General features: G+C 45.1%; 1 protein-coding gene across 2 annotated transcripts in view; it reads left to right on the forward strand.

Moving 5' to 3' along the window:
• USP34 (ubiquitin specific peptidase 34) overlaps window positions 1-14691 on the forward strand; it is a 282270-nt gene that overhangs the window by 85516 nt on the left and 182063 nt on the right. The window contains exons 14-25 of one of the 2 annotated variants that reach the window (XM_069768888.1): window positions 136-418; window positions 518-761; window positions 1695-1909; window positions 2633-2748; window positions 2841-2968; window positions 4497-4586; window positions 5161-5256; window positions 12915-12997; window positions 13156-13310; window positions 13872-13985; window positions 14108-14207; window positions 14339-14498. In XM_069768888.1, coding sequence (XP_069624989.1) covers window positions 136-418; window positions 518-761; window positions 1695-1909; window positions 2633-2748; window positions 2841-2968; window positions 4497-4586; window positions 5161-5256; window positions 12915-12997; window positions 13156-13310; window positions 13872-13985; window positions 14108-14207; window positions 14339-14498 — 1784 coding nt within the window. Of the gene's footprint in view, window positions 1-135; window positions 762-1694; window positions 1910-2632; window positions 2749-2840; window positions 2969-4496; window positions 4587-5160; window positions 5257-12914; window positions 12998-13155; window positions 13311-13871; window positions 13986-14107; window positions 14208-14338; window positions 14499-14691 lie in introns of both variants that reach the window. The other variant, XM_069768887.1, reaches the window with a different exon arrangement.

The raw sequence follows: 14691 nt of genomic DNA on the forward strand, positions 1-14691 counted from the left end.
TTTATGAGTCACATGTACATAAGTGGCAATGGACTGACTCATGCCCTGTTGTCTCCTAAGCACGCATATTAGGTGTTCTGTTAGCCACCTTACATCGCTTTCTGTGCAGTGAAATCTCCCGTGTTCTGTCACTAGGAATCCATGCAGGGGAGCTCAGATGAGACGGCAAACAGCGGTGAGGATGCAAGCAGTGGACCCGGGAGCAGCAGCGGGCACAGTGATGGGTCAAGCAATGAAGTAAATTCCAGTCACGGCAGTCAGTCTGCGGGAAGCCCGGGCAGTGAGGTGCACTCGGAGGATATAGCAGATATGGACGCCTTAAAAGAAGAGGAGGAGGATGAGGAGGAGCATTGCCACAACCCACCAAAGAACAGCAGAGTGGTCGACTTGCAGAAGAGAAAATTGGAATCTCAAGCAGGTATTTGTTTGGGGGAGCCCCAGGGGACATCAGGCATGGGTACAGCAAGTAATGGCACTTGCAAGGACCTGGTTTTTAATTCAGAGTCTGTTCAACCAGGTGATAGTCGCATTCGCATCTTGGATGCCTGCTCCCATGCCGAAGATCATGATCACGACATGGAAGGAGAGATGAGCGGCGGCCACATCCAAGGCTCTCACGATACCTGCATCACCCGGACCGGAGACTTCCTGGGAGAAACTATTGGGAATGAGCTGTTTAACTGCAGACGGTTTATAGGCCCCCAACATCACCATCACCACCACCACCATCACCACCATCATCACCATCACCACCATGAGGGGTAAGTCTTCATTCAGGAACTTTATTTAGATGATTCTTTGTGATAAGAAGCCACAATGTCACCTGGGATGCATCCCTATTACTCTCGTTACAGCACTGTTTTATATGGTGGTGGGCATTTCTGGTGCAGCACCTATACATTATGGCTCTGCAGATTAGCAGTATCATAGGAGATTTATTAATCCGAGGAAGTTAGAAATCTCTTTATTTGCACAAACAAGCAGTGTGACCTGCCCGCCACCACATTTATTACACGATTTAGAGATACTTCCTTCCCTTGTGATGAGGGGTGCGGCTTTAGGAGCAACACAATGCGCTAGAGTTGTGCCCATTGTAGGCAAGATGCCTACTTTTTCCCACATGGCTAACAGTGCTGGTATTTGGGTTAGTGACGTGGTCTCCCATCAATGCAGCATGCGGCGTACAGAGGGTTTGCCATTGTTACCATAGTCTTTTTGATAAGTCCTGAAATAGCACCCTGTAAAAAAAAAAAAAAAAACCTGAGTAAAAGTGACTTAAAACATTAGAAATGTATGTTAGGCCTAGTTCACACTTATCCAGTGCCCTTCACTGTGCGCCTACATCACGTTTTCTGCTACATCTTTAAAAATGGATTCAGACTGAACCCGTGATGGGGCATCCAGTATAATGGGACAGATGAAGACACCTTGGACTCTTGTTTGCGCTTTGTTCTGGCGGTGTCCATATTTTGACACATGCACAAATACATAGTCCACCATGCCACTGCCCACCTGAAAAATAGTGGAAATTCAATAGCAGAGCTAAAATGGCGAGAAAGTTAGTTATGTCATTTAATGTTCTACACTATGTAACACTAGAAATATCACACGTTTTGGGAAGAAGGGTGGAGGCTTTAATTCTTTGTCATACTACATATTGTCCATGTTCAAGACATGCTGTGCTTTTATTTCAGGCACATGGTGGACGACATGCTGAGTGCAGATGATGTTAGTTGTAGCAGTTCTCAAGTAAGTGCGAAGTCCGAGAAGAATATGGCTGACTTTGATGGAGAGGAGTCTGGATGTGAAGAAGAACTTGTGCAGATCAACTCACACGCCGAGCTGACCTCTCACCTGCAGCAGCACCTCCCCAACCTCGCTTCTATCTACCATGAACACCTCAGCCAAGGCAAAGCGGATTTATTATTTTCTTTTTTTTAATGTAGCTTTTAGGGTTTGTATGAGAAACTCAACATCATTTACAATATAAACATTTTTACATTGCAATTTATTTGTGGAAAGGTATCCATTTTCTAAATATCTGTTTAAAAAAAAAAAAGGGGGAGAGGCATTTCTGGTTATCACTTATCTCCCCCCACAGAGGATTACACATACACTATGACCGATCCTTCTCTCCATCTGACATCTGCTGTCAGGACACTCTTGTGAACATTAATTGCTCATGGTCATCTAATCTGTGTCTGCATTTACCTTAAGGCCGGGTGCCCATGATCTGAAAATAGCAGCGCTTTGGACGCGGCATATTTTCGCTGCGTTCTATTGAGCGCAGGTAAATCTGTATGTGTTCACTGAACCGAGCGGATTTCCCGCATTCAATACATTCTATTGATTCAGTTTCTGTTGCGGAGACTAGCGGTCTACAGTTCTGAAAGACATGCCGCATGTCCGTCTCTGCGGGTGATGCGCAGGCTGATACACAGAAATCCCATCCACTATGTTGTAACATCTAAATAAATACGCATTGTCAAAACCACAGCAATTCGTGATAGTTTGCACGTACGCGAACAGTGTATAGTGCCATATAACACATGCAAGGCAGCATAAAATATCCATTATACAATTCAGATGTCTTAGTGAATATTTACTCATCTCCTTTGTATGTTCTGTGCAGGTCCCTCTGTTCATAAACACCAGTACAACAGCAATGCTGTGGTGGACATCAATCTAGATAATGTGTGTAAGAAGGGCAACACGCTGCTGTGGGACCTGGTGCAGGATGAGGACGCTGTGAGTTATCATTTACACTTTTGCAGTGTATGGATTTGATAAGTATGTTAATAGTTTTGTCTGTCACTATATGCATTTTTCTGATTTTGCAGGTTCACCTTTCTGAAGGGTTAATAAATGAAGCAGAGAAACTTCTCTGCTCATTAGTTTGCTGGTTTACGGACAGGCAAATTAGAATGCGTTTCATTGAGGGCTGCCTAGAAAACCTCGCTAATAATAGGTAAGGAATAATAATACAGATCATCATTTGTTCTATAGGATTATGTTTTCATCATGTTCAGAGAAAACGAATCTATACTTAGATTGCATGTGCTGTGACAGTGACACAGCCGCTACACAAACAGCTGATCAGCCGGCGCGCTCCATGTATCCGGGTTACCTCTGCAGCTTATTCAGCAAGCGCTATAGCTTGCCGAATAAGCAGGGACCCAATTAAATGCGCTCAACTCTCGATACTACACTTTCGCTTACTATTGGTTTGAATAGGAGGTGCATGTGCAGTACCCTTCCATGGTCACTGTCATAAGATGGAGCAGATCCGCAATCGAGCAGTGCCAGTCAGCGGCCACCACAACCAACACAAAGTAAAGCTCATCAGCAGGGATGCCATGTCTCGGACCCCGACCGATCAGACATTGATGACGTATACTAAGAATAGGTCATTATTGCTAAAGTAGTGAACAACCTCTTGAAGTATAATTAGCACCTCTACACTAGAAAAACATCTAACTTTTATTACCTGTGGTCCTACACCATGTCTGTGCCCCACACTGCATGTTGTGGTATAAAAGTAAATACTTAGGATAGATTGTCACTTAGTAAGTCAAACATTGCATATTACAAGAGCAGCGTTTGATACTTAATTTAAAAATAATAAATAATCTTTTCAGAATTTAGACTGGGTCTGACCTGTGCTTAGCTGTTCTCTGGATTTTGGTGTATAAAATAGTACACAGTTTATGAAAATACAACTGCACCTTTTTGACCACTCAGAAAAATAGTCTTTATGGTCAAGAGGAAAAAAATAAAACTGCTGTAAGAAAATGCTGCACACAGATTTACTTGCACTGGAAATGAACATGAATGTTTCCTATCCAAAATGTATAAACATGTCTTATGTTTTCTCAGTGAACCTTAGTTTTACTGCATTTGCATTGCTTTCTATAAAGTATAAGATTGACTAGTGATGAGCGAGTATACTCGTTGCTCGGAGATTTAGTTTTTGTCGAAGCAGCTGCATGATTTACAGCTTCTAGCCAGCCTGAGTACATGTACGAAAACTGAATCTCCCAGCACGCTGAAATACTCAAATCACCTGAGCGTGAACAGAATAACCCGAGCAAGGAGTATACCCCTTCTCTGGAACTCTCTAGCACAACATATCAGACTCTCACCTACCATCAAAACTTTCAAAAAGAACCTGAAGACCTACCTCTTCTGGCAAGCCTACAACCTGCAGTAACTGCCGATCGACCAAACCACTGCACGACCAGCTCTATCCTCATCTACTGTATCCTCACCCATCCCTTGTAGATTGTGAGCCCTCGCGGGCAGGGTCCTCTCTCCTCCTGTACCAGTTGTGACTTGTATTGTTCAAGATTATTTATTGTACCTGTTTTTATTATGTATACCCCTCCTCATATGTAAAGTGCCATGGAATAAATGGAGCTATAATAATAAATAATAATAATACTCACTCATCACTAATTATGACCCTTTGATAATGGTTTTCAATTTATTGTTTTCAGGTCTGTAGTTGTGTCTCTCCGACTCCTGCCCAAGTTGTTTGGTACCTTTCAGCAGTTTGGAAGCAGTTATGATACCCACTGGATAACCATGTAAGTTACCAAAGACCCCATCCCCTGCCCACAGCAGTTTCTTCAGAGACTGCAAAAGTCTACTGTGGGACAATCTATTCACCTGATAGTCCGTCCACAATCTCCATAACAGGGCCCGTTCCTTGTTCCAGTTCTGTATTTCACCCTTTCTAACTGCCGTATTTACTTTAAGCATAGCACCATGGCAGGATGCCAAGGCAGACTACTTACACAGGTTATGGTCCATCTCAAAGAAGACTTGGTTGTAAAATTGCAATACTCTTCTATTCTGTAAACACGTTCAACTTTCTGACTCCGTTATGGAGCCTGCACCACATAGTCATGCCTCCAGAATTATAGGTAGTAGTTATCAGCTCTTCTCATATTTAAGTGGTCTTTGTCAATTTCTACCAATCAACGAGATACAGTCATACCATTCATAAACTGTGTCCTGTATGCATCCAGTTTAGCATTACCGTAGGGCTGTTTAGCACTTTGGTGCAAAAATTCGACTTGTGGAGATCACCAACTTAGCCATATTGACACAAGTTTTCAACATTGAGCCAGTTTAGTCTGACTTTTTATTTCTTTGCAGGTGGGCAGAGAAGGAATTAAACATGATGAAGCTGTTCTTTGACAATTTGGTGCACTACATCCAGTCTATTCGAGATGGGAGACACAAGCATGTTCTGTAAGTTTTTGTGCGTCAAATGGGTAATATACCATATATACTAGAGTATAAGCCGACCCCCCCTAATTTTGCTACAAAAAACTGGGAAAACTTAATGACTCGAGTATAAGCCTACGGTGGGAAATGCAGCAGCTACCGGTAAATGTCAAAAATAAAAATAGATAGGGCGTGTCCTAGCTGGCCATGTGAGTGGAAGCAGTGAAGAGTGCTCCTGCTGCCAGAAGGACAAAAATCCTGCTTTAACCCCGATTTTCGGGTAAACTCACCTAAATCCGGCTGGCTGAAGGTCCGGAGAGTGCAGCGGTGCGGAGCGGCGGGTCCGGAGTCGGCAGCGATGACCAGGAGGCGGCAGAAAGACGCTGGCACCAGCGATGCAGGAGCCGGCCAAGATGGTGCTAATGCTAGGGAGGACGCCGAGAAGGAGAACGCCGCATGTCAGCGGCGCATGGAGGTGGCCGCAAAGCTGCAGCAGTATGCCAGAGTGGAGGCTGCTGAGGAGGCAGAACCAGGATCTGGAGCTGGAGCTGACCAGGAGGAGGAGGATGCAAGCACGGCTGAGCAGCATGAGGTACAGAGGGGGAAGGAGAGAGGCAGCATGGCTGGGGCTAGTGGGGGACCTGAAGCTATATCACAGGGAGAGGAGCCGACTCTTAGAGATGTTATCACACTGATCTCTTCATGTCAGCAATCCCTGAACTCCTTGGCCCAGCAGATGCAGGAAGTTAAAGCGGACACAGCACAGATTAATGCGGCTCTGCAGAAAATGGACAAACGTATAGGAGTGGTCGAGGAGAGGGTGAGCACGGCAGAAGATCACATAGTTAAGCTACAAAAAGCTGAAAAGAAGTTTGCCCAAGCAATAGCCGAGCTCGCTGCTAAAAATGAGGATCTGGAAAATAGATCCAGAAGAAATAATATACGTATAGTGGGGCTGCCTGAAAAGACTGAGGGGAGAAATCCCACTGAGTTTGTGGAGAACTGGCTGTTGGAGAAGATTGGGAGCACAGTGTTGACAAAAGTCTTTGCTGTTGAACGGGCTCATAGGGTCCCGCTGCAGCCCCCGGAGCGAATCCCCGTACCATGCTTGCTAAAATACTCAATTACAGAGACAGAGACATTATCCTTAGAAAGGCTAGAGAGATGGAGGATCTGACGGCTGGAGGTCAAAAAATCGCCATTTATCCGGATTATTCCGCTGCGGTTCAGAAACAGCGGATGAAGTTTACTGGAGTCAAGCGACGGCTGAGGGAGCTGGGAGTGCAGTATTCAGTGATGTTTCCCGCCAAGCTGAGACTGGTGGCTTTTAATAAGACCCACTTTTTCCTAACACCGGAGGACGCTACCCAGTGGCTTGATACTCATGAGAAAAAACTTAAGGGAATGGCCGACTGACATTTCGGCGAGATCCAGTTGGGATTTGTTTTCTCTGTCGATAGAGGAGAGTTCTGCGCTCGTTAGCAATGGTTAAAGAGTTGAGCAACTGTTGGGGCTTTTGCTGGGCCATATTGAAGGAATGGCCGGAGGGGACAGTACCAACTACTAAGTACGGGGGAGGAGGGTTATGCTGGGTACTGTGAACTGGTTTGGTACTTTTTCTATATGTTAATATAAGTTGAAATGTTAAGATACAATAAAGTGAAAGTTGGGGGGGAAATTGTGATTGCTATGGCAGCGGGACGCGAATGGAGAGGGTTAAGCAGTGGGCAGTGGAGCCCCACTCTTGCTGAGAGGAAGAATGCGTTATATTGGGGGGGGTTAGGGGGGCAAGTTGGGAGGGGGCAGGGGGGGTGGGAGGGTTGGGGCAGCTCATACTTGGGAAATTGGATACTTTAAGAAATGATGAGCCACATTATGGGAGATTGTATTAAAATATTGAGTTGGAATGTGAGAGGTCTGGCGGATAAAACACGGCGGGCGGCAAGTCTGCAGTATGTCCGAGAACAGAAGGTCTCAATGATATGTCTGCTGGAGACACATTTAGTGCGGGAGAGGGTGAACGTATTGAATAGGCGCTGGATACAGAGGGCGTATCATTCTACTTTCTCGACGTACTCTAGGGGTGTGTCTGTGTTAATACCTGCGGGGGTGCAGTATGAGGAGGTAATGGTAAAAGAGGATGTGGATGGTCAGTATGTGGTGGTGAAATGTAAAATAAATAGAGTGTTGATGTGTATAGCGGCAATGTATATTCCGCCCCCATACTCAAGTAAGAAGATAAGAGAGGTGCTGGAGAGGGTAGAGCGTTGGGGACCGTTACCATCTCTAATTATTGGCGATCTTAATAATATCTGTGATGACTTTTGGGACAAAAACAAAAATCCCCAGAATAGAACAGGGGGACATATCACTACGTTTGGGACCTATGTCCGGGAAGTAGGTATGATTGATTTATGGAGAGTTAGACATATTGGGGAAAGGACGTACTCATGCTACTCGCCAGCTCATGGTACTTTGTCTAGGATTGACTTGGCGCTGGGTAACTGTTTACTGGACACGATGGTAGGGGAGGTGAGATATTTGCCTAGGGCTGTTTCAGACCATAGTCCAGTTGAGGTGGAATTTCGGCCTGTGGGGACACGGATCGGGAGCAGGAAGGAGTGGAAGATTCACCCTAATTGGCTACACAGTATGGACTTGGAAAAGATAAAGAAGGAGTTGGTGGAATTTTTTGAGATCAACGAGGGAAGTGTAGATGTTCTTACTGTGTGGGAAGCCGTGAAGGCGTACTTGAGGGGACTGCTGTTCAGGGATATTAGCAGGTGTAAGAGGAAATCGAGAGAGACAGAGAGGTTGGCGGTTGAAGGTGCTGAGGATAGCCGAGGATGAGATGGTAATAGCGGGTACTCCGGAAGCTGGGAGGAGGCTAAAGGCAGCTCAGAGTCAGTTGGAGGAGGTATTGCTCGGTAAGGCTGAAAGGAAGAGGGAATTCATGAATCTGGCTTTTTACCAGGAGGGCGAATCTGTGGGTCATTTGCTATCGATGGTGGCTTCTGCCCAGAGAAACACTTCCTTTGTTCATTCTTTGGTATCGGGGAGCGGTGTGGCTGTCTCTGAGACTTCAGAGATTTTGGAAATTTTTGCGGATTTTTATGCGGACCTATATTCCTCTCAGGTAGATGGGTCGGTGGAGGACACGGTGGCGTTCCTTGAGGAATTGGAGCTCCCAAGGCTGAGTGGCATAGATAGAGAAGATTTGGAAGCTCCCATTACGGAGGAGGAATTGGGTCGGGCACTGCAGTCTATGGCTAATGGGAAGGCACCTGGTGTAGATGGATTTCCTGCTGAAATTTATAAAAACTTTGGGGAAGTGCTGATCCCTAAATTAAGGGTACTTCTGGAGGAGGCTAGGAGTGGCGGTCGTCTACCGGCATCTATGCGGGAGGCCATAATAGTGGTGATTCCTAAGGAGGGGAAGGACCCGACACAGCCGGATTCATATCGGCCAATCTCCTTGCTTACTACAGACGTTAAACTTCTGGCTAAGGTGTTGGCGATGAGGTTGACAAGTGTTATTTCCGGCCTGGTGCACTCAGACCAGTCCGGCTTTATGCCTGATCGGTCCACTGCGATCAACTTACGAAGGCTGTATATGAATTTGCAACTCAGATCTGACAACTGTGGCCAGAGAGTTATTGCATCTTTAGACGCTCATAAGGCGTTCGATAGTGTGGAGTGGGGATATCTCTGGCAGGTGCTCCGGAGTATGGGGTTTGGACCGCAGTTCATATCCTGGATTCGACTGATGTACTCGATGCCGATGGCTAGGGTTAGGGTAAATGGGGGGTTATCACGGACCATACAACTGGCTAGAGGGACGAGACAGGGGTGTCCGCTCTCTCCTCTTGTTTGCTCTGGCTGTGGAACCACTGGCTGCTAAGCTTCGACGGTCTGATGAGGTGACTGGGTTTAAATATGGGATAATTGAAGAAAGGGTGGCGTTGTATGCGGATGACATTCTGCTATTTCTGGCTGACCCGGGTACGTCCTTGGAGGGAGCAATTGGGATTATTGAGTGTTTCGGATCGGTGTCGGGACTTAGGATAAACTGGAGTAAGTCTGTCTTGTTTAAGGTGGATGTTGATGGTGGGGAGCCACTGGAGGATGGGCGACTGGAGGTGACTAGCCAATTTAAGTACCTTGGAATATGGGTATCTATGCCTGTTACTGACTATATACATAGAAATCTGACTCCAATCTTAGGTGTTCTTAAAGCGAAAGCGGATGCTTGGCTTAAACTGCATTTATCTGTGGTAGGTAGGGTGAATCTTATTAAAATGATTTTGATGCAAAAAATACTGTATATTCTTCATAATGCGCCAGTTTGGATACCACGCGGGAGATTTAGACAGATTAACTCTCTGTTCAGGAATTTGATATGGGGGAGACAGCATCCGCGTATAAAACTGGAGACACTTCAGCGACCCAAGGAAGATGGGGGATTGGCATTGCCTAACCCTGAAATATATTTTCTTGCAGCCCAGAGTCAGCATTTAAAAGGCTGGGCGCATGAAGGGTCATCTGGGGCGGTACAGCGGCTGATGGAAGTGGTGACAAAAAGAAGGCCAGTGGTACAATGTTTGGAGGATGGATCCCTGGGGGCTCTTGGGAAATTATACCCGACTGTTTTGTTGATACGCAGGCTGTGGGGTAGGCTGAGACATATACGGGGGGTCACGGATTTGACTAGATTCTCATCGCTATGGCATAACAGCAACTTACAGGAGTTTGAGGCACTGGGGGTACTGACAGAATGGCTGGGCAAAGGGATTCAGTACGTGTATCAAATAATTGAGCGAGGTGAATTGAAATCATTTTCCCAATTACAGGCGGAATTTGGTCTTGGGACTGTGGGGGAATTTCAGTATTTGCGGATGAGGCATGCTTTTGGAGCTCAGAGTAGAAACGGAGGTATTGGAATTCAGAGGGATATAGTACTGGAGTATGTGTGTAATGAAGGGACTACTGGGGGAGTCATATCTACTTTGTATAAAGATCTGTTGCACACTTTCCTATTGGGGTTTCCAATAATGGCGAGAGCTAAGTGGGAGAGGGATCTGGGTCCAATGGAGAATGAGACTTGGGAGTCGGTGCTAGAATGCGTCCCACGATTGTCACTGAGCGAACCGTATAGACTGTCACAGCTCTATGTGATATACAGGGTTTATAAGTCACCGATGGTGCTATATAAGGCTGGTTTGCGTGATGATTCTGAATGCCCGAGGTGTAAAACTGCAGATGCTGATATACTCCATATGATGTGGACGTGTCCCAGACTGGCTGCTTTTTGGGTGGTAGTTTTGAGTCGTATGGATGTAGGGTGCCAAGGGATCCTATAGTGTGCTTGTTGGGATACGTGGATGAGATTGGAGTGGATAACAACCTAAAGATAGCTATTGCCAGATTGTTATATATGGCTAGGAAGGTAATAGCTCGAAATTGGATTAGGGAAGAACCGCCGTCAAGAGGAGAGTTCCTCCAGTATGTGAAGCAGGGCCTGACACTGGAAAAGGGGTTTTATAAAAAAAGAGGGAAAATCGAAATGTTCAATAAAATGTGGTCTCCGTGGATTGCTATGGGATAGGGGTATTATAGAGGGAGAGTTAATTAAGGTTCCTAATTAATGGTAATGTTAAATGTGGCTTATATTATTGGCCGAGGGATTAGATAGTATATTGGTCTAATGATGGAAGTGCTAAGGCTACGTTCACACTAGCGTTGTGCGCCGCTGTGTCGGCGACGCGACACACAACGCACCGAAAAACGCGTGCAAACACACGCAAAAACGCTGCGTTTTTCGACACGTGCGTCGTTTTTTGACGAAAATCGGACGCAAGAAAAATGCAACTTGTTGCGTTTTCTTGGTCCGACGCTACCGTCAAAAAAAGACGCACGTGTCGGAAAACGCAACAAGCAAAAACGCATGCGTCCCCCATGTTAAACATAGGGGCGCATGATGCGTGCGTCGCCGCTGCGTCGCCCGGCGCTAGCACGATGCACACTAGCCGAACGCTAGTGTGAACGTAGCCTCACCAAGGTGAGCTGCTTTGGAGGGTGGTGGGATTGAAGGGGAATGTTTGAAGGGGGGAAAAAAGCTTTGTATTGAAAATGAGAATGTAACATGTCCTTTATCTTGTTATTCTTAATAAAAATTTATTTGAATAATAAAAAAAAAAAAATAGATACCAATAAAAGTAAAATTAATTGAGACATCAGTAGGTTAAGTGTTTTTGAATATCCATATTGAATGAGGAGCCCCATATAATGCTCCATAAAGTTTATGATGGGCCCCATAAGATGCTCCATATTAAAATATGCCCCATATAATCCTGCATAAAGGTTAATAATGGCCCCATAAGATGCTCCATAGACACATTTGCCCCATATAGTGCTGCACAAACCTTGATTATGGCCCTATAAGATGCTCCATAAAGACACTTGTCCCATATATCGTAATGCTCCACAAGCGTTAATTATGGCCCCATACAGACACTTGCCCCATATAGTGGTGCGCAAACGTTATGGCCCCATAGATGCTCCATACAAACACTTGCCCCATACAGTGCTGCACAAATGTTATGGCCCCATACAGACACTTGCCCCATATAGTGCTGCTCAAACGTTATAGCCCCATAGATGCTCCATACAGACACTTGCCCCATTTGCTGTTGCTGCAATAAAAAAAAATAAAATCACATACTCACCTCTCCGTCTTTCAGGCCCCCGGCACTTTCAATATTCACCTGACTTCGTTCAGCGTCTTCTGCACTAACGTTCAGGCAGAGGGCGCGCGCTAACCACGTCACCGCGCCCTCTGACCTGAGCGTCACTGCTAAAGACGGAGCGGCGCCAGAACGAGGAACAGGTGAATATCGCGCAGCGCTCCCCTCCCCGTTATACTCACCTGCTCCTGGCGCGGTGCAGTCCCTGCTTCCCAACGCCGCAGCTTCATCCTGTACTGAGCGGTCACCGTTACCGCTCATTACAGTAATGGGAGGTGGAGCCGCATATTCATTACTGTAATGAGCGGTACCATGTTACCGCTCAGTACAGGAAGAAGCTGCCGGCGCCTGGGAAGCCAGGGACCTGCAGGGACCGCACCAGGAGCAGGTGAGTATAATTAGACAGCCCCTGCTCCCCCTCTCCTGCCGACCCCTGGGTATGACTCGAGTATAAGCCGAGAGGGGGACTTTCAGCCCAAAAAAGTGGGCTGAAAATCTCGGCTTCTACTCGAGTATATACAGTATATGGAATTGTTCAGAGTAAAGAGTTTTCTCTCTAAATATCAGCTATCCATGGGATAAGTGAATGAACCTGTGGAGCTCATGCTGGATCACTGTTTATTTCTATACGTTATTCCTAGACATTGTGGATTGGTGTAAAATGTATTTATTGGCAGTACCCATTTCAATAACAATTTTCTAGAATTGATTCACCATTGTATGCATGTTAGTCTTTTGTTACAATGCAAGTTTAATGAACTTGGTAAAAAGGCAGCATGCAGTAAACTGTCCTGGTTCCTGCATGTACCCAGCACGATAATGATTAAATTTGTGTTTCTGCAGAAATCTGCTTAGTTTCTTTGATATGTTAACATTTGGGTTTGGGTCAATGTAAGCAGTGACCACTCACAAAATAATATTGAAATTGTTACCGTTCAGGTACAGCCACAGTGCAGAGGTCCAGGTTCGTCTTCAGTTTTTAACATGTGTGTTCTCTACCTTGGGATCACCAGACCATTTTAGTAAGTATTCGACACATTTCAGTTTATATATTTCTTTCAGTATTGTTACACTATCTGCTGCTTGACACTGCTTCCAATAAGAAATAGTCCTGCAAAATGGACGACTCCAGGTTGCTCATTTAGAAACTCTTCAAGTATTTCCTCTTTCCTTTTGTTAGGATTGAGTTTAGAGCAGGTGGATATCCTGTGGCACTGCCTAGTAGAAGATTTGGAGTGCTATGATGATGCTTTACATTGGTTCCTAAATCAGGTGCGCAGCAAAGATCAGCATGCCATGGGGATGGAAACTTACAAGCATCTCTTCTTAGAAAAGGTAATTGAATTTGTACTTCTTTTTATTTGACATGACTGTCAGCAGACCGTGGTTGGATCGGAATACACTGCTCGACCCCTGGGTCTCCTTGCCTGAACTCCCTGCCTCATGCGAACGATAAATCACTAAAGAGATAAATATTACTCAAAATTCATAAATAAGTTTTCTGGTCTTAAGCTACAAGTCTGTCGTCACACTGTGACAGCAAACTTGTGAGTGTTAACGTTGTACCCATTGAGCGCTGTGGGGATACGCCGGGAGCCGGTGGTCATATGACCGCAGGTATGCAATTTGCATACTCCCTGGCACATTCCAACTATACGGTATTCGCCCTCGCTTAATACACATGCATTGAGTGAGGTCGTGCACGTTTAGTTGGCATGTGACTACATCTATGCCAATCACATGCTTAGTCATGCTCCCACCGCTCCAGTCACCGGAGAATCCTCACAGCGCACGATGTGGGGATTCACAAGTCTGCAGTTGTGCTTGTAGCTTACACCCAGACTACCCCTCCAAGTGTATGCACACACAAAATGTATGATGTATTTGTATTTGTAGATGCCACAGCTGAAACCTGAAACTATTAGCATGACAGGCCTCAACCTGTTCCAACATCTGTGCAATCTTGCTCGGTTAGCAACTAGTGCCTACGATGGTGGCTCAAACTCAGAGGTAAGTAATAATCCTTGATGATCAGATTTCTTTAGGTTGTGTGTTCTCCGTATCACAACAAATTACAACTTTAAGCTGCGCAATTTGTTTAATAATGGCATTTCTAACCTACTTTTATCTAGTTATGCGGAATGGACCAGTTTTGGGGCATTGCTTTAAGAGCACACTCCGGAGATGTCAGCCGCGCTGCAATCCAGTACATTAATTCTTATTACATTAATGGTAAGAATAACTTTGACTTAAGTTGCAAGTACAAATTAAAGGAATTTTTTGTGTTTAGTATCACAAATTGCCTGGGCTTACTACAATTGTTTTTTTTTGTTCTAAATCGATTTTTATTAATTTTTTTAAAGGTAAAACAGGGCTAGAGAAAGAGCATGAATTTATTAGTAAATGTATGGAAAGCCTTATGATTGCATCTAGTAATCTTGAGCAAGATGCGCAGTCGAGCCTGACGATCATTGAACGAGGGCTGTTGATGCTGAAAACACACCTTGAAGCTTTCAGGAGACGGTAAGCAGCTGGGCATTAATGCGTCTTACTACTTTTAAAAGATTTACCTCTTTGTCGAAAAGGGGCATTATTCTCTCTTTGCTAAATAATACAGTAGAATAGTGAATGTTTGGGCTAATTTACCATGGACTAAACTTTTAAGTAGATGAATACAAAGGAGGAATTTTTTTTATACTTGCAGTGTAAACTTTTT

Source organism: Ranitomeya imitator, chromosome 5 (genome assembly GCF_032444005.1).
Source record: "Ranitomeya imitator isolate aRanImi1 chromosome 5, aRanImi1.pri, whole genome shotgun sequence".
NCBI lineage: Eukaryota > Metazoa > Chordata > Amphibia > Anura > Dendrobatidae > Ranitomeya > Ranitomeya imitator.